The 18,553-nt window shown below is 39.3% G+C and overlaps 1 protein-coding gene across 8 annotated transcripts in view; it reads right to left on the reverse strand.

Moving 5' to 3' along the window:
- Positions 1–468: 468 nt before the first annotated feature.
- HMGN3 (high mobility group nucleosomal binding domain 3) overlaps positions 469–18,553 on the reverse strand; it is a 33,597-nt gene continuing 15,512 nt past the window's right edge. Inside the window, exons 2-7 of one of the 8 annotated variants that reach the window (XM_025383169.1) lie at positions 14,241–14,291; positions 7,780–7,809; positions 2,817–2,867; positions 1,509–1,622; positions 1,302–1,388; positions 472–951 (exon numbers count right to left, since the gene is read on the reverse strand). In XM_025383169.1, the coding sequence (XP_025238954.1) occupies positions 913–951; positions 1,302–1,388; positions 1,509–1,622; positions 2,817–2,867; positions 7,780–7,809; positions 14,241–14,291 (372 nt within the window). In that variant the 3' untranslated portion in view covers positions 472–912. Of the gene's footprint in view, positions 2,113–2,816; positions 2,868–7,779; positions 7,810–14,240; positions 14,292–18,553 lie in introns of all 8 variants that reach the window. The other 7 variants (XM_025383168.1, XM_025383170.1, XM_025383174.1 and 4 more) reach the window with 7 other exon arrangements.

Raw genomic sequence — 18,553 nt, forward strand, 5'->3', positions numbered from 1 at the left:
ACATGCTCATGTTGGGTAAAGCACTTTCAAAGCTGTGAAGTCCTCAACTGAATGCGAAGGATTTTATACAAATGTGACTTAGTATTTATGATTTTGAAAGTGGGAGATTTTCAAAGTTGAGCCTCAGTTTATGTTTTTTTATTTTTTTTTTTACTAGCTTTGATTTAGCAGAACTATATCCTATTTATAAGGATTTTAAAAAATTAGTGCTTTATGAAGTTTTATTATACAGTAATCATTGCTGGCCACTTCTGGTATAAAGTGAATTAGATGTAATTCTTCTACAGTAGCATTCATAGATGATTTTATTAAAATAGTAACGACGTTAAAGGCCAGAAAATTAAGAAACAATCTTATTTGACTTATTGGAGATACCGCTATGGCAAGGTCCATCAAAATTCTTCATATCTTCTGCAACAATAAAATGAAACACTCCCAAAATGCAGTAAAGATACTAAGAGTCAGGTATTTTGCAGACAAGTAAACCTTTTATTTTAAACCACAAATAGTCAGCAGGTGGCCACAACTATCCATGTTTCATTAAAATCACATAAAACCTAGGTACAAAAGCACCACTGATTATTGCTCTAGAAAAACTGCATGAAAAATTCAAATATGCACAGTAAAAACACCACAGTATGCACAGGACTAAATTTTAAAGCAAGTGCATGGAATGCTGAATCAATCTTACACACAGCTTTCCAATATTTAACTGATATTTATTTTACTTGAGGATGATGTAAATTTCCAAAAAGCATGACTATGAGATGATAAAATGTCCATCCTTATATATTTTTGTATGCCAACTAGTAGAGTCCTAAAAAATTAGCATTTACAAAATACTTGGTAAAAATAGCTTTTAAAAGTTGTCCCAAGAGATACATAAAATCAACCCCAATTTTTCATGACAATTCATTCTCCCTCGTTATCTACAGATTCAGTTTTCTGTGCCTGTGAAAAAGAAAGGAAAAAAAATATAGTTACTACTAAAACTACTATAAGCAAAGGAAATTCCACACACAAACACACAGTTTTGAACATTTGTTTTCTTTTTTTCTTCCAGCTTTACTGCAAAACCTATTTCAACTCTGAGTGAAGAAGAGACAAAGCAGAAATACATTACACAAACACTTTCTTGCATTTATTGCTTTCTGCTTTTCAAACAACCACAGAAGCCTTACCTGAGCTCCCACTCTTCATGATAATTTTAAAAAAAACAAAAAACGAAAAACCACCACACTACTATCTGATTCTAGTCACTGCAAACATGCAGAATTTTCTACTGTACCCTTAACTCTCACTGTTTCAATCTGCCCCTTTACTGACAGTGTGCTGGGTGGGGTGCCTCTGGAGGTTGAGACATTAACAGTTGAGCGAGAGATGTGGATCTGCAATAACATTACAGGCAATAAAAAGAGACATTAAGAACGTGCTATCACCGGCTGAAGGACTGAGAAATTTCTTTAAAGACACTGATTCAATCAGTGGGAGGTATTTATGAAAAGTACCTCTTCAGCTTTAGTTTCACCATTTTCAGATGGTGCAGTACCTTCCTTTCCAGCTTCCTGCTTTTCCTCCTTCTTCCCTTTAGCACCTCTGCTAATCTTTGCTCCAGGTTCTTTCTAACAGGGGATCAAAGCAGAGGGAAAGAGAATGTTAGACATGGTGTGATGATGGCCAAAATCAATCAGCCTCTGTCCAAACACAAGGTGAAGTACAACCATCACCATCATGGTGGCCTTTATGGAGACACGGGAGCCCAATTTTGCTGGGTTTCAGCTGAGTTGTACGGCACAAATATGAGTCTCTGTGAAAATGTAATAACAGGTTGCACAGAAAGTCCAGTGTACTTTCTCTTCTGTGGAAAACACAATGATTCCTCTCCTGGATTTGTTCAGTGGACCTCCCCTCCAGTAAGGGGAAAAGTGGTTCTGCCATGGAGACAGCAGCAGCAGGACTTGGGGAAGGAGGAGGCAGAGCTGGGGGAGAACCCAGCCAGGGGGTGGCTCTGCTGCTGCTTTCCAATGAAACCCCTCACGTGGAGACACATGGCTTGCATGACTAGAAAGCTGGGAAGGTGCCAGGAAATGCAGCCCAGATGAAGCAAAGTTCCTAATTTTAAGACCAAACAACAAAAGTGAGTTCTGTTTCTGAAATCACCTACTCACACCACTATACAGGTAAGTTTCAAACAATTCACATGGGACAATACCGAAGGGTAGAGAGCAGAAAAGCCACTTTGGGTAAGTTCCCTAAGAATTCTGTATTTCAGTTTCCTCATCTGCAAAACAGGATATTTGTATCTACTTCAATAGAGTTTATGTGAAGGTCGTATGAGCAAAGCAATCAACCATATCTGCCATACTCTAAGGGCCTTATAAATGCTAGTATTACCTGCTGGCATTATTATATTGTTATTATTAGACCTCAGACTGGCTGGCAAAATCCAGTTAGATGAAGTCAGAAGCCCCTTCCCAAATTCCTCCCATAGTGAGGCAGTGCTGCCAGGGCCCAAACTCACCCCTGCTGCGCGCCATGTGAACCGCATGTTCACAAGGCTGCTGCTGCCAAACCCCCTTTGGACACGAGGCTTCTCAGAGCAACATCTCTGACTTCCTGTGCCTCACTGACCAAATGGAAAACACACTCCTATTAAGGCAGAAAACTGTGCTTTATGCCTTTAAGAAAGCCCATAACAGTGGTAACGGTTTTAGCTTGGATCATTAAATATGGCCTTTCCTTGAATGATTCTGAGGTAGGGAATTATAATTTGTTCATTGTTTAAAAAGCCAAAAGTGGGAAACAGCACTTCTTACCTTAGCAGATGTTTTTCTTGGTTTGGGTTCAGGTTTTGGTGGAGCAGGTTTCTGCAAAGATAATTTAAATTACACAAATACTGAAAAAGACAACTGTCAGCACCAAAAGAAATGCAAAAAGACTAACAAAGACAACTATCCATTTTGACAAGGCCTTGGTCATTAAAAAGTATTTCATCCTATTTTCAGCACCAGGTAACAGCATAAAGATCTCTGCATTTCATAACTATTTTCACCCTGGGTTCACAAGGGAACTGCAGGTGAGATCGAAAAGCTGACTCCTCATTCCCTGGTCCAGAATAGCTCTCCGGGAACAGGTCTAAGCTTCTATCTCCTACGTGTCTGTTCTTCCTTTTATCACAGCACAGCAGCAAGAGGGATGACTCAGGCCCGTGGCCAAAGGACTCAGTGAATTCAGTTGCACTGGCCTTCCTAACAATCTAGAAATCACAGCACAATCACTAGCAAAGCCCAGCTGGTAATGAAGACTGCTGCCTGTGAAGTATTTCAAAATCACTTCCAAATCCTTCCACTTCTGATGTAGATTTCGAGTTTCTGTTGCCGAGCTTCTTCCTACTTTTATTCTCTCCAATGCCAGCTCAAGGTGAGAATCTTTTGCCTAACCAGATATGCTGGGCTCATTTGTCCCTAGAGGTTTTCATTGAGAACATAATTATAATGATAAAATGTCTACTGTTAGCTCCCAAAGTTTAAAATTTTTCACAGATATTATTAGCCAAAGAGTCCCCTAGGAAACTATTTTTTCCTGCCTCATGTGGTCCTCCCTCCAGTTCCCATGAGCAGCACTCACACACCGTGTGACCACGGTCCCTCTGCCACACAATGCTTCAGCCCTGGCCAGCTTCCCAGGGGCCTGAGACCAGGTGGCACATGCGGATAACTGGGGAAAGATAACCATTTGACTCCAGGAGTTTTCTGTAGATACTTTAGGGCAAATATTTCTCTCATAGAACTAGAAAAAAGTGTACATCTCTCCCGGCACTAGAATGGTTTTAAAATAGAAAACACTGGCCAGGGTCTCCCCCTATGGAGAAAAATACATGTTCCTCCCTACTGCCTCTAGGTAATTCAGGTTCACACTGAATCTGCCCCTTTTCATCAAGTGCATAAAGGGAAATTGTAGACAGTTCGATTTCAGAAGATTGGCTGTTAGAAATGACCTTTCAAATAAAAAAGAAAATTGAGCTTGAAAAGTAAGAGATGTTTTTATTAATCTTCTTATCACCCTAAATCTGCAGCCCAAATATAGCAGCTTTCATGGTTCTTACATTTTCAGAATTTAAAACATTTTGTCATCCTAAGCTTTGATATACTGTATTAATATACATGTTTTCTCCATTTACAGTAAACAATTTCCTTTTATATTATTTTCTGTAGGGCAGACCTTTCCCTCTGACCCAGCATTCAAGTGTTTTGATGGGACCAGGAAATGAGGTTTTGAAGTCCGTAATCCTGCTGGCCTCTGAGGAGGCTCTGTTTCCGTAGCACAGGGAATGATCTCAGTGGAAGGTGCTTATATTGCTGGTTTCTGGTGCTCAGGAAAAGCTTCGTTTTAAATTTTGGTTTTCATTTGACTTACAAGGTGTGTTCCCTTAACTGCCTGGAGATTCACAACAGCAACCCCAGCTCTTAAGTCCTCCTAGTGACTGACACGTCTTCCTGATATGGTTTGGCTGTGTCCCCACTCAAATCTCATCTTGAATTGTAACTCCTACAATTCCCATGTGTCACGCGAGGAACCCGGTGGGAGGTGATTGAATTACAGGGGTGGGTCTTTCCTGTGCGGTTCTTATGATTAGTGAATGAGTCTCATGAGATCTGATGGTTTTAGTAACAGGAGTTTCCCTGCACAAGCTCTGTCTCTCTTCGCCTGCCACCATCCATGTAAGACATTACTTGCTCCTTTTGCCTTTCTCCATGATTGTGAGCCTTCCCCAGCCACATGGAACTGTAAGTCCAATAAAACCTCTTTCTTTTGTAAATTGTCCAGTCTTGGGTATGTCTTTATCAGCAGTGTGAAAATGGACTAATACAGTAAATTGGTACCAGAAGAGTGGGGCGCTGCTGAAAGATAACTGAAAATGTGAAAGTGACTTTAGATCTGGGTAACAGAAAGAGGTTGGAACAGTTTGGAGGGCTCAGAAGAAGACAAGAAAATGTGGGAAAGTTTGGAACTCTCTAGAGACTTGCTGAACGGCTTTGACCCTTACTAAAGACTTGTTGAATGGCTTTAACCAAAATGCTTATAATGATATTGGCAATGAAATCCAGGCAGAGGTGGTCTCAGATGGAGATGAGGAACTTGTTGGGAACTGGAGCAAAGGTGACTTGTTATGTTTTAGCAAAGAGACTGGCAACATTTTGCCCCTGCTCTAGAGATCCATGGAACTTTGAACTTGAGAAAGATGATTTAGGGTATCTGGTGGAAAAAATTTCAAAGCAGCAAAGCATTCAAGAGGTGACCTGGGTGCTGTTAAAGGCATTCAGTTTTAAAAGAGACACAGAGCAGAAAAGTTTGGAAAATTTGCAGCCTGGCAATGTGACGGAAAAGAAAATCCTATTTTCTGAGCTGAGGAGAAATTCAAGCCGGCTGAAGAAATTTGCATAAGTAATGAGGAGCCAAATGCTATGCACAATACAATGGGAAAAATGTCTCCAGGGCATGTGAGAGAGCTTTGCAGCAGCCTCTCCCATTACAGGCCCAGAGGTTTAGGAGGACAAATGGTTTTGCGGGCCTGACCCAGGGTCCCAGGGTTCCTCTGCTGTGTGCAGTCTAGGGACTTGGTGCCCTGTCTCCCAGCCGCTCCAGCTGTGACTAAAAGTGGCTAAGGTACAGGGGCTGTTGCTTCAGTGGGTGGAAGTCCCAAGCCTTGGCAGCTTCCGTGTGGTGCTGAGCCTGCGAGTGCGCAGAAGTTAAGAATTGAGGTTTGGGAACCTCTGCCTAGATTTCACATGTATGGAAACACCTGGATGCCCAGGCAGACGTTGTTGCAGGGGCAGGGTCCTCATGGATAACCTCTGTTAGGGCAGTGCAGAAGGGAAATGTGGGGTTGGAGCCCTCACACAGAGTCCCTACTGGGAAACTGCCTAGTGGAGCTGTGAGAAGAGGGCCACTGCCCTCCAGACCCCAGAATGGTAGATCCACTGGCAGTTTTCACTGTGTGCCTGGAAAAGCCACAGTCACTCAATGCCAGCCTGTGAAAGCAGCCAGGAGGGAAGACGTATCCTGAAAAGCCACAGGGGCGGAGTTACCCAAGACCATGGAAACCCATGTCCTGCATCTGCGTGACCTGGATGCAAGAAAAGGAATCATATGAGATCATTTTGGAGCTTTAAGATTTGACTGCCCTGCTGGATTTCAAACTTGCACGGGGTCTGTAGCCCCTGTGTTTTGGCCAATTTCTCCCATTTGGAAGGGTGGTATTTACCCAATATCTGTAACCCCATTTCACCCTAGAAGTAACTAACTTGCTTTTGATTTTACAAGCTCACAGGCAGAAGGGACTTGTCTTGTCTCGAATGAGACTTTGGACTTTTGAGTGAATGCTGAAATGAGTTAAGATTTGGGGGACTGTTGGGAAGGCATGTTTGGTTTTGAAATATGAGGACATGAGATTTGGGAGGGGCTGGGGGCAGAATGATATCGTTTGGCTATGTCCCCACTCAAATGTCATCTTGAATTGTAACTCCCACAATTCCCATGTGTCATAGGAGGAACCTGGTGGGAGGTGATTGAATTATGGGGCAGGTCTTTCCTGCACTGTTCTCATGAAAGTGAATGAGTCTCATGAGATCTGATGGTTTTAAAAATGGGAGTTTCCCTGCACAAGCTCGCTCTCTCTCTGCCTGCTGCCATCCACGTAAGATGTGACTTGCTCCTCATCTTCCACCATGATTGTGAGGCTTCCCCAGCCACATGGAACTGTAAGTCCAATTAAACTTCTTTCTTTTGTAAAATGCCCAGTCTTGAGTATGTCTTTATCAGCAGTGTGAAAACAGACTAATACACTTCCTTATGAGACTCACGTGAAACACTGGCTCACCTGATCCAAACAGCTGTATTTCCGAACTTGTGAGTGGTCCTAATACCTATTTTTGCTTTGATTCCCTATATTGTACCAGACACAGATTTGGGTTGAGAATGAAATCCATGCTTTCCTGAAGACCAAAGTAGCATGAAGCTTCTGTAATAGCTAGTAGGAGGATATACTAATATAGTGTCAGTCAAAATACCAGTGCGTTTCCCTCTACCTTCTTAGTGGAAAGCCTGGGCTGCAGGAATTTTAAACAAAATCCTCCGCTGGAGTCCAGCTAATCTCTTAGCAGGGCAGCGAAAGAGAAGAGCATAAGAGCCAGTAGGGAGCACAGGCTGATGAGGAAAAGCTGGAGGATGTCCACCTTGGAGGTTCAGCCACATCTGCCCATCTCAGCTTGTATCCTAACCCCACAAGAATTTACTGGCTCACAGAAGGAGACTCCAAATAGCGAAGTAGAATTATTACTGTTACAAAGATTCTTAAGGTCTGAAATGAGGCTACAGTATATGGATTCAGACAACTTTCAGAACATTCTCATATAAACATTCTAAAGTATGAGTTGTGGACAGAGAATCAGAATTCTGTCCACTTCAGCGCATCACAGGTAGAATCTGAAGACTGGAACTTTGCCTAATATACTACTTTTGTGTCAGAGATATAGCAATGTCAAACAACATCCTGCTTTATATCCTTCGTAATGGGGCTGGCCACTGTCTGACACATTTGATCAAGTCAATTGCTTGGTAACACTGGTCAAATTTGCTAGATGTGAGGACCCTAGGTAATTTTCAAAAAGAAAATAAACTCATGGGAAACCATCTTAATCTTCCTTTTGCTGCTTCACTTTGGACAAAGGGACCATGTACTCATAAGAACTAACGCTGAAGTGGTTCTAAGGTACTTACCGCTGACAATCTGGCAGACCGTCTTGTGGGCTACAAAGGGAATGGAAAATATACATATTTTTTGGTGATTATACAAAACAAAGTTGATTTTTAAAAATCTATTCTTAATATACCTTACTTTGTTGAATGACTATAATGTATGATTCCCATCACCTTCTCCAGGTAAGCACAATGAAACATATCCCAAGTCCCCTGGGCACCATGACACTCAAGAGGAAGTATTTCTAAAAAGGGGTAGGTACACTGTTCAAATAAACAGCTACTCCCAACTCAGGGTGTGGTGAATAAGTAAGAGAAATGAAGATCAATTTAGGCTTTATCCCGAATTAAAACCTCTACTTTTATGACAAAATCAACAGCAAGAACATTGAGATGCTATTTAAGAGCTAGTCTTCAGTCTGACTCCAGCTCCTTAAAAATGGAACTAAAGCTTTTAAGTTAATACAAGAAGAGACTTATGCAATTGTGTAGAAACCAAAATAGCAGGAGTTCCCCATCTTGCTGCTATGTTAGAAATGAAAATGATTACAAATCTTGGCAGTTAACTAGAAAGCCTTCTTTTTACCGATAACAAAACAAACACATTTATCTAGTAGTATACGTTCAAAGGATTTAACTAGAATTAAAAGTGCATTAATTTTTTCTTTTAATTTCAAAGTTTAGAAAATTTACAGAGAAATTGTGTAGAGATTGATATTTTGGGGAAATCTTTTTTTCTTCAAGGATATTACAAGTTAACAGCAAATGACCCTGCAAAGAAAATCTAAATTGAAAGAACTGTCCTAGGCATTTCAGCAATAACACACAAAATTGATATTCTACTTACCATCCAACCTACAGTGGCTCCCCACGGGATTTCACATTGTAAAAGTATAACTGCCTTTTTAAAAAAGTGCTCCAGAAATAAATACTCCATACTTTTTGTCTGGTTAATTCACTGCTCCATCTCCAGTACAGTAGTGTACTGGCCAACATACAGTATAAACTCAGTATTTGCTGAATAAATGAATCCAAGCCTTTCCCTAGTTCTCACTTCCTCATGCAGAATTTGCCTCAGTATAATAGCTTAAATGTTTCAAATAATTTTTCCTAGGGGGGACAGCAAAAATGGTCAGTAGGAACCCATGCCATAATTATGAGGAATCATGGAATTCTTGAAGTGGGGCTAAGGTCAGTCTAGGTCAGCCAGTCAGGCCAAACTGGAAGAAATATTTCTTGCCATCTCCACATCTAAGAACTTTCTTGCTGAAAATAGCCAGAGAAGCTAAACTCATCTTTCTTTAAACTACAGAAGGAAATGAAGGGCCAGAGCCTCCATGAATACTTTTAACCCTGGGGTCTCGAGGAAAAATCAGAGCTGGACTTAAGGCCAGCTACGAGAATGTGCTGAGAATGAGAGGCTTTGCAGGTTAAGTGGTTGGGTGGGATACATTCACTGCACAGAGTAAAAGCATGTAAGCTCAGCACATAGCCCTGTGAATTAGTACAGGAGGAGTGTGTGTCAGATTCTCCATAGGAACTACAGTGCTTGCTATGGTTCTCAAGGGTGTATTCCTGACAGTGCACCCACAAGTCCCTGGGAACCAGAATCCAAATCCTGCAATACTTTTCCCAGGATGGTTAACTGTATTGAGTATACTGAAGAAAAGGTAACATTTGCAAGTAAACCGGGCAACAAGAGGGTATCTTGTGTTTTTTTAATGTACTTTCTGAGCATAGAGGAGAAAAGAGCACCTTCCAATTACCCAACAGAGCTCAGCTCTGAAGCTTCAGTGTGGCCTCAAGGACAACCCATGTCTGACAAACTATAGCAGGCAGAACAACACCTTCCAAGATGAAAGTGGCAGTCTCCCTGCTAAAGAGAGGTCAAAGAACCTTATCTGACTCCCTCTCCACTTGATGTCAACTCATGTGCACCACATTGGTCTTGCCTCACATTCACTTCATCTGACTCATGTCTCCATCCCCTCTTGCACAGGACCACCTTCTCTTGTATTTCTGTGGCTCCAATATGTAGCAGGGGCCCTCAATAAGTGTTGACATGAACAGAAGGGGTAAGCACCAGAAACATACAGCAACTGTGAACTTGTGGGGAGGGGAAGAAGTCCTAGAGCTACTACTCAGTTACTCTTTAGTTTGGGGCCTGAAAAGGGGCCAAACACGTTAGCCGTAACTCAAAACTGCCTCCCTATCTGCCATCTAGTTGTCTTGAATAAAATCTCCATGAAGTGAGGCAAAATCATGAGAAAAGCTCCCCAACTGTGACACTGTTGTTCCTCTCCATGTGAACACCTGAACATGCTGAATAGACTAAGTGATGCCAGAGAGCTCTTTGGGATTTCCAGAGATATTCCAATCTAAGCACTGCTTTGCAGAGCCTAACAGTTGTTCTGATCCAAAGGACTTAATACCTTTTAAAAATTCAGGTCCAGTACAGGAGTTCCAAAATAAAAAGCCTAGGAAATTAATGAGGGGGAAAAAACAAAAACAAAAAAAAGCCTAAGCTGTAGCCAGTCCCTAAAAATCCTATCTTTTATTATAAAATCAATTTATGACTTGCTACCTAAAATTTCCCAGCTCTTCTTTCTATGCCATTAAAAAAGACCTTTCTTACATTTTCTTTTCCAGTAGCCATCATAAGACATTTTCATTTTCACTGCAAACAGTGGAGGCTGAGATGAACGTTTCACTCACAGTCAGCAGTACTGATTATGCATGCAAGTATGGACACCTTCCTGGAAAGTTCCATCAGCTTTCACAGCCTTAAAATCTATAAACTATGGGACTATATTTATTGGATATGAAATAGATGAGACTGCTATTTTTTCCCTGTTAAAACACTAACATGTGAAGTACTCATTTGAGACTCAGATTGGGTGGGACTGCTAAAGAAAAAAAAAAGATATTAAGAATTTCTCTCTTTTTTTTTTTTTTTTATTGTGAATCCTCAGGAAAAGTGGTCCAGAGACTGCTCCTCAGCACTTCTCTGACATTCACTATTCCCCTTCCTTGCTTTGTTTTTCTTAATTGCCAATATCCAATTATTTTACTACCTCTCAGGGAGGGAAGGAGGGCTTTTAGAATGAAAAATCATCATTGATAAATATGACAAACAGATATGACAAATGTGAGGGTTTGTCACTACGGTATATAGGTGCTGGTCACAATGGAATTATCCCATAGGCATCATCCCATAGGCATGATCATCCTTTAGGTTGGGGAAAATTCTGGTGAAGCCTACTCTGAAAGACATGAAATCTTCTACTTTAATATCCTGGTTGCAAAAGCAACATAGAAGTCTAATCTCCCAATGACAAAGTACACGGGGATAGCTACATTCAATAGAATTACTGTACTTTGCTGGATACTGCTTGAAACACACGGACCATTCCTTTGGAATGTGGGAGTATTTTTATTTTTAAGAGATTTTTTTGCTCCTGAGCCTGACCATGTACCTCCAAGCAAAACCCAAAAGTCAAGTTGCTTCTATTAACAACAACAAAAAAAAAAAAACAAAAAAAAACTTAAAAAGAAATTGCCTTCTTTTCAAAACTGGGAAGTAGAAAAGTTTGTACCTCAGAGCCTTGGCTGGGAATAGATAAGACAGAAAAATGGATACTGGATTACCAGATTTTTAGGACTGCCATAAAAGGGCCATAGGGATAGCGGATTTTGGAGCAGGAGATGCAGATATCTATCCTGGTTCTGCTATTTACAAGTTCTAATACCCAGGGAAAATCATGTTTCTCTGAGAACTTTGCTCTAGTTAAAATAGGGATAACATCTGCCAATCTGTCCTCCAAAATAGCACTTCTCTGACATTCACTATTCGCCTTCCTTGCTTTGTTTATCTTCATAGTTAATATTCAATCATTTTATTTTACTCTCTCTCCCACTAAAAGGAAGTGCCATGAAAGCAGGGATTTTTGCTTGTTTTGTTCACTGTGGGATCTGGAGATCTTAGAACAGTGCTTGGCACATTATAGGTGCTTATACATTTTTATCGAGGAATAATCTGCTTCCTCTCATTTTAGAATTACTATATGGACCAGACAAAATAATGGATGTAAAAGGGTTTGTAACTGTTGATGGTAATGACTATAATGTATTATTTTGGTTGTTTACCATTCAAGTCCCCTGAACTACTATCTTCTGCACAATGCCTTCTAATATGGCAGTGGAAAAGGATTTTCAAAAGAGAATCCCCCTTAGTAACTGTTATCCATTTACCATAGTCAAGATGGTGCATACTCGATGACATAACTGAAAAATTCAGTCAATCCAGTGGGAAAGAAAAAAAAAATCAATATACTGACAGTTTTTACCCAAAACCATCAGCAAACTAACTGACCTTTTCACTTTTTAAATAACTGTGTTGATGTTCTGAAGTCATTATCATGAGTTTTAATCTGGCCTTGGCTTAAATGACAGGTAGAGCCTTGTTAAGAAAGCATTTTTATTAACAAAAAATATATAAAATACATAGAAATGATATAAAATAAAATATAAAAATAACAAAAATAATAACATAATAAAAAAATTAGCCAGGTGTGGTAGCATGCAGCTACAGTCCCAGGCTGAGATGGGAGAATCACTTGAGCCAGGGAGATAGAGACTACAGTGAGCTACGATCTCGCCACCTCACCCACGCCAGCCTGGATGACAGAGTGAGATGCTGTCTCAAAAAATAAAATAAAATAAAATAAAATAAAATAAAATAAAATAAAATAAAACAAAATAAAATAAAATGTATAATACAGCTGTACAAAACCACACACATATCCTTTATATATATATTCTCACCAGCTTGATTTGCTTTTGGTGTAGTGGAATTGGGAAGACAATCAAAGATTACTGGGTGCCATGGTGTTCCTAGGTTTTCTGACTGACAAATCAATTTAAATGCCAGTCCCTAAGGAAAAACCCAAATGCTTTTGTTTTGGCGTCCAAATCTTAAAAACATTAAGGTTAGTTATACTTAGCCAACTGTTCTAAAAATCACATTTTGCCATTTCCCAAGAAAATTCAAGCATTTATCACTTTTTGGTTGGTTCTTATCATTTTTTGGTTGGTTCTCGCATATGTGTGGTGACTCTGCTTTGGATAAAAAACTTCATGATTATTCCAAACTCTGTTAAACAGTGAATGCTAGGTACATGGATCATGGGGACAGACGGTTTTGTTTGTTTTGCTTTTAACTTATTTCTTTATAGGTTCTGTTGAAGATTTTCCACTTGGCAGAATGAATTTCCTTGTACAAATCTTGTGCAGGGGTTTTGGTATCATGACAAACTCCTCTGAATTATTAACCACATTATGAATCACCCAATCAAAGAACCTGTAACTAGATATTGTTTTTGTCTCACTCATGACCCCTTTTAGTTGATAAGTTCAAGGGTAACAGCTGCAGTTTTCCACCTATTCTAAAGCTCTGTGCAAAGGGAATGATTGCCATCAAAGTTATATCTCATTTCCTACTGTTTCGCCCATCTTTTTTTGGAGGTTCATGGTAATAACCACAGAGGGTCAAATCCAAGAATCTCTTCCAAGTTTCTGGACTTTTGGAGGTTTCTGAATTTTAATACAAAATATCTTTGGATCATTGCCTAATTAAGTATCCTAATATCCTAAGAGTGTTCCCAATTTAAAAAAAAAAAAAAAAAAAAGCTTTAATATTTTGACACATTGTATATCCCTCTATAGTTTTTTTTTTTTTTTTTTTTTTTCAGATGGAGTCTCACTCTGTTGCCCAGGCTGGAGTGCAGGGTGCTGGATGCACTGCAACCTCTGCCTCCCGGGTTCATGCCATTCTCCTGCCTCAGCCTCCTGAGTAACTGGGACTACAGACGCCCGCCTAAATTTTTATATTTTTAGTAGAGATGGGGTTTCACTGTGTTAGCCAGGATGGTCTCTATCTCCTGACCTCATCATCCCCGTGCCTCAGCCTCCCAAAGTGCTGGGATTACAGGCGTGAGCCACTGCGCCTGGCCTATAGTTTTTGATTTTAGAGATGATCCTTCTCAGGCAAAATATTCAGAACCTAAAAACTGATTTATAATCTACTCATTAGAGCATAGAATTTATGAGATCTACAGTCTTTCATTTTCTTGCTGTGAAAGGCAGACTTTGTTCTCCTTGATGAATTTACCTACTATATTACTCTTTGCCCAGAAGGAATTCTCAGTATCTGCTTTAACGGAAAGCAGGGCTGATAGGTAGAAATATAAACAACATAGTAAGTGGAAAATGCCTCATCAATATATCCAACTGAAACAAATCTAGGCCAAGCGAGACTACATATAGACACTTATCGCTGTTTTATGTAGTCTTAACAACCTTGTTCATTCATATTAAACTTTGTTCATATGATTCTCCCCATTTCATTCAGATGCAGACAATCCTAATGATATTAAACATTTTAATGTAAATAATTAAATATAGGATGTCAAAGATATACTTACCTCCTGTTTAGTTACTTTGGATCCATCTTTGCCCTCTGTATTCTCTGGAGACTAGAAAGAAAACATTTCAGTGAATTGTATTTAAATTGGAAAACACATATCAGAAAAATGTTTTTAAAAAGTTACCTCATTCCCAGGACAAGATAAGCCAACAGATTTTTTTACAGAGAAAAACTAAGTTACAACAGGGTATGTCTTGTACACACCTACGTGCATGCATGCACACACACAGTAGATAGCTGCGTAACTGCTGCTCGATTTTTAAAGCAGAAATGGTGAAAGAATGATGCGATTCCCTGTTCTCAATGTGCATTCACCCTAAGCGACTTTCATTTATCTTTGACGATTCCAGTTAAAGAACAGGGGCCAGAGGTCAGTGGCAGGAATGCCTGGGAGCCACCCTCTTGTTCCACTTGCTTCTTCCAGTCACTCCGTTCCTTTAAGATAAGGACAGGACGCTGGTAAAGCCCAGGCCAACCACAAAAGCACATTTTCATCCCATCTTTGCCTAGCCTTGATTTCTAGCCCATTTCTTGATATGAACTGACAAATTTATCATAGATTACTATTTTTCCATTATCAACTCCAGTATCTCTACTAAACTCCCAGCCTCGGCATGACAGCCAGGCTACGTGCCACCCACAGCTGATTTATTTCCAGGTTTTGATCCATCCCCTGGGGCGGCACCTGTCTCCTCTTGTGACAGCTCAAACCTGACTCCTTTACAGGATGTGTATACTATGGGAAAAAAACATACCTTATAGTTTCTTTATTTTTAAAGTAAAATATACTTTGGATTTATTGGACACTCCACATGTCCCAATATTTTTTATTGGCTAAGAGTTATTAAATAATATTAAAACAAACTAATTAGAAAACTAGACTAACATTTTAAAACTACATGAAGTTGGAAAGTGAATACTCAGTCTCTATGGCACAAATAGGCTGCTGATCTGAATACAGCACCCGTTAGAAAAAAATACAAATAGCAAACTGACATTTGACACGATGTTTGGCTCAGCAAAATAAAACGGCTACGTGGTAATGCCTCATCTGATAAAATGAGAACAAAATTCAAGAGATCATAAAACCTACTGTTTGAGGCTAGTGACACTGTAAATTAATATAATCATTTCAAAGAACAATTTGGCAATATGAAAAAGACAGAGACGACTAATATGATGACCTAGTAATTTCAATTTTGGAATCTGGACTCAAAAAAAGAAACTCTTCGTAAAAATATGGCTTTATTTGTACTATTTCTAATATGGAATAAGTGGAAGCAATTCCTGTATCAGTAAATAATAGAGAAATGATTAAGTAAACTATTATTTGCATATTTATGTAACAGTGAATGGCATTAAAAAGTTAGGCAATGTGAATACATGAAAAGTCCACATAAAATAATGCTAAATTTAAAAACTTAGGTCATAAAAAAAGTATGCAAAACAAAGGTCCTAAGCATACATAAAAGTCTTTAGGAAAGACAAAAGCTTTTCTTCAACGCAAAGGACCCAGAGACCTTTCTGTATTCCTGAGAGCTGCCTGTTACCCATAGCCTATCATATGCCCTCTTTCCAGAACCTCACATGTCATGGATTTCTCTCTTGTTTCCAAATCAACCATCTCCCCTCCTCCATGGAACCTTCTCCACTATGAAGAAACAGTTTTCTCTTTTTTGTTCCCCACTCTCTTGCACAGGAATATTTCATTCATTGATCTTGTGTTAATCAGTCAGTTGTGGCAAAATCTTAGTCTGAGCATACGAAGATAATTCCTAGGTGGGCCACTGGTCTTTGCTCACTTCCATGGCTACAAACTCAACCCTTCTGGCTACGACAGATCCTTGGTTGTCTAGGAGTGCTGGGCTTTCATTCAGACCCGTCAGGTCACTCAGTAGATTTCAGTCTAGGGTACTCTTTACCTGCAATTGATAGGCAGTTAACACAGCACTACATAGCTATTATAAGAAAAACTGATGTTAATGACATTATTTTCATATTTTTCTATGCAGTGGATTAGTGACAGGCAATATGATGGAGTTCAATCTCTAAACACTGACCTAATAATGTTTGTATGGGATGCAAATTATTCAAAATAGAGAAACTTGGAAAGGCACTGTATAAAAAAAGCAGGTACACTGAAAATGTGAATGCCTTCAGATGAATGAACATAAGGCTCTGGATGTGAAGAGTTAGCCAAGCTGATTTCTCTGGCAATCTCCCACAACAGCTTTCTATTAACAAGCATTTAATACATCTGCAGTCAGGAACAATCCATCTTTACCGGGGATCAGTGTGATACAATGGTATGAATGCAGGATGTGAGCTCAAGACACCTAGCTGGAATCTTGGCTCTCTACCTAGAAGCTGTATGATCTGGGACAGTGACTTGATCACAGTGGCTCAGTCTCCTTCATCCATGATAGATGATAATGACAGCTAACTCAAAGGGTACTGCTTATGATCAAGTGAGATACTGGAGAAAGCATTTCATAAACTGTAAATTGTTATACAGAGGTTATGCGATAAAAAAGATCTTTAGTCTTCTGAATTATACAGTATGAAACTATATTCAACAGAGCCTTAAAGTTGAGCACATTTCCTTACATCCAGATTCCCTGCAAACTGGTTATCTGTTTTTGCTGCACAGAGTAACAGGTAGACTATTTTGGAAAGACCTACCATTATAAGCTGTCTTATCACATAACCCTCTCCATCAATTAACACTAAGCCATAGGCCGGAGACAGGAAGGAAGAGAGCGTGGTTTTAAGGGATTAAAACAGAAACCCAAAGCTTTTTGTGCCAAGGGATTGCGAGGAATAAAAACAAAGAAAAGGGGGAAACAAAAGGTTGGGGGTGGATATAGGGGATCTCAGATGTACTTCAACCTTCTGGCAGGTGGATGTGAAAGATGAGGAGAGTTAGATGGGATGCAGGGACTGCCAAGGCAAAGGGAGCTCTTGCTCCATTCTCCAAGACACAACAGGCTTACACTAATCCAGTTTGAACCAAGAATGGTCAAGAGGGCCCAAATCATGGTCAAATAAAAAGGTCTCATGCACATATCCATCTCTGCAAGAGATGTTTTAACTTTCTGTTGTTAGTTTCCCGTGCCTTTTAAGGAAGCTGCTTATGTGAGGATACTCCTGTATGTTCTCTTACCCTGTACCAGCCCTAAGCTTTGTTTCTTATCCCCTCTGGCACACCCCAAGAAGGAAAACAATGGGGAGTGGGGAGGGAAGGAATGCTTGCTCAATCAGATTTTCAGACTTAAAAATAATAAACAATATAGTTAACTAACACTTATACAACAATATGATACTTAAAAGAGACACCAAAAACTCAAGGATATAGAAAGCATGAAAATAAAAGGATGTTGAAAAAATATATACTTAGCTAAAATTAAAAAGTTGAAACAACCTAAATACATGTCATCAGGAGGATATATACACTGTGGTATATAATAAAATAATATGTAGCAGTGAACACAAATGAACTGTGTGTATGCACATCAACAGAGATGAATTGCACAAACATAATGTTGGGCAAAAAAGGGAAGTCATGGCATGATTTTAAATAAAGTTTGAAAATACAAATACAAGGAAAGTCTATAAAGAAAAGCATGACAAATGATAACTGCAAAATCATGACAGAGGTTACCTTTTGCTGAGGAAAGGGAGGGTAATTTGACTGGGAAAGACAAAGTCATTGGTAAGAGGTATATTCCTTAAGCTAGATGTTGGTTTATTATTATGTAAATCATATTTATCTAGATACTACATATGCATGTTTCATATTAAAATGTTTTTGATTCATACAAAATAGAAATTTTGAAGCAAATAAAAGCAGGTTCATTGAAATAAAAAACTCAAAACATGGATAAACTCTAGACCAGACACAGCAGGAACTGCCATAGACTGCTGAGGAATTAACCCAGAATGCAACAAAGAACAACAAAAGGATGAACAAAAGAGAGGTTAGGTGACGTGGTTAATTGAGAAGCTCCACAACCGTCTAATAGGCATTTCAGAAGCAGAGAAAGAGGTTATCAGTAGGAAGGAAAAGACACAATGACTATATTCCCAAAGTAAAGTCTTGACTCTCCGATTTGAACACTCACACCAAGGAACAAAGTGAAAACAAATCAAAACGAACAAGACAATACAGCAGGATATATTGTAATAAAACTACAAAGCATCAAGGAAAATGAGAAAAATCCTTAAAGTTATCAGAGTTAAGACCGATTACCTATAAAGAATTACTTCAACAACAACAAATACAAATGTATGAAAATACAGAGTACTATTCAA

Source organism: Theropithecus gelada, chromosome 4 (genome assembly GCF_003255815.1).
Source record: "Theropithecus gelada isolate Dixy chromosome 4, Tgel_1.0, whole genome shotgun sequence".
Lineage (NCBI taxonomy): Eukaryota > Metazoa > Chordata > Mammalia > Primates > Cercopithecidae > Theropithecus > Theropithecus gelada.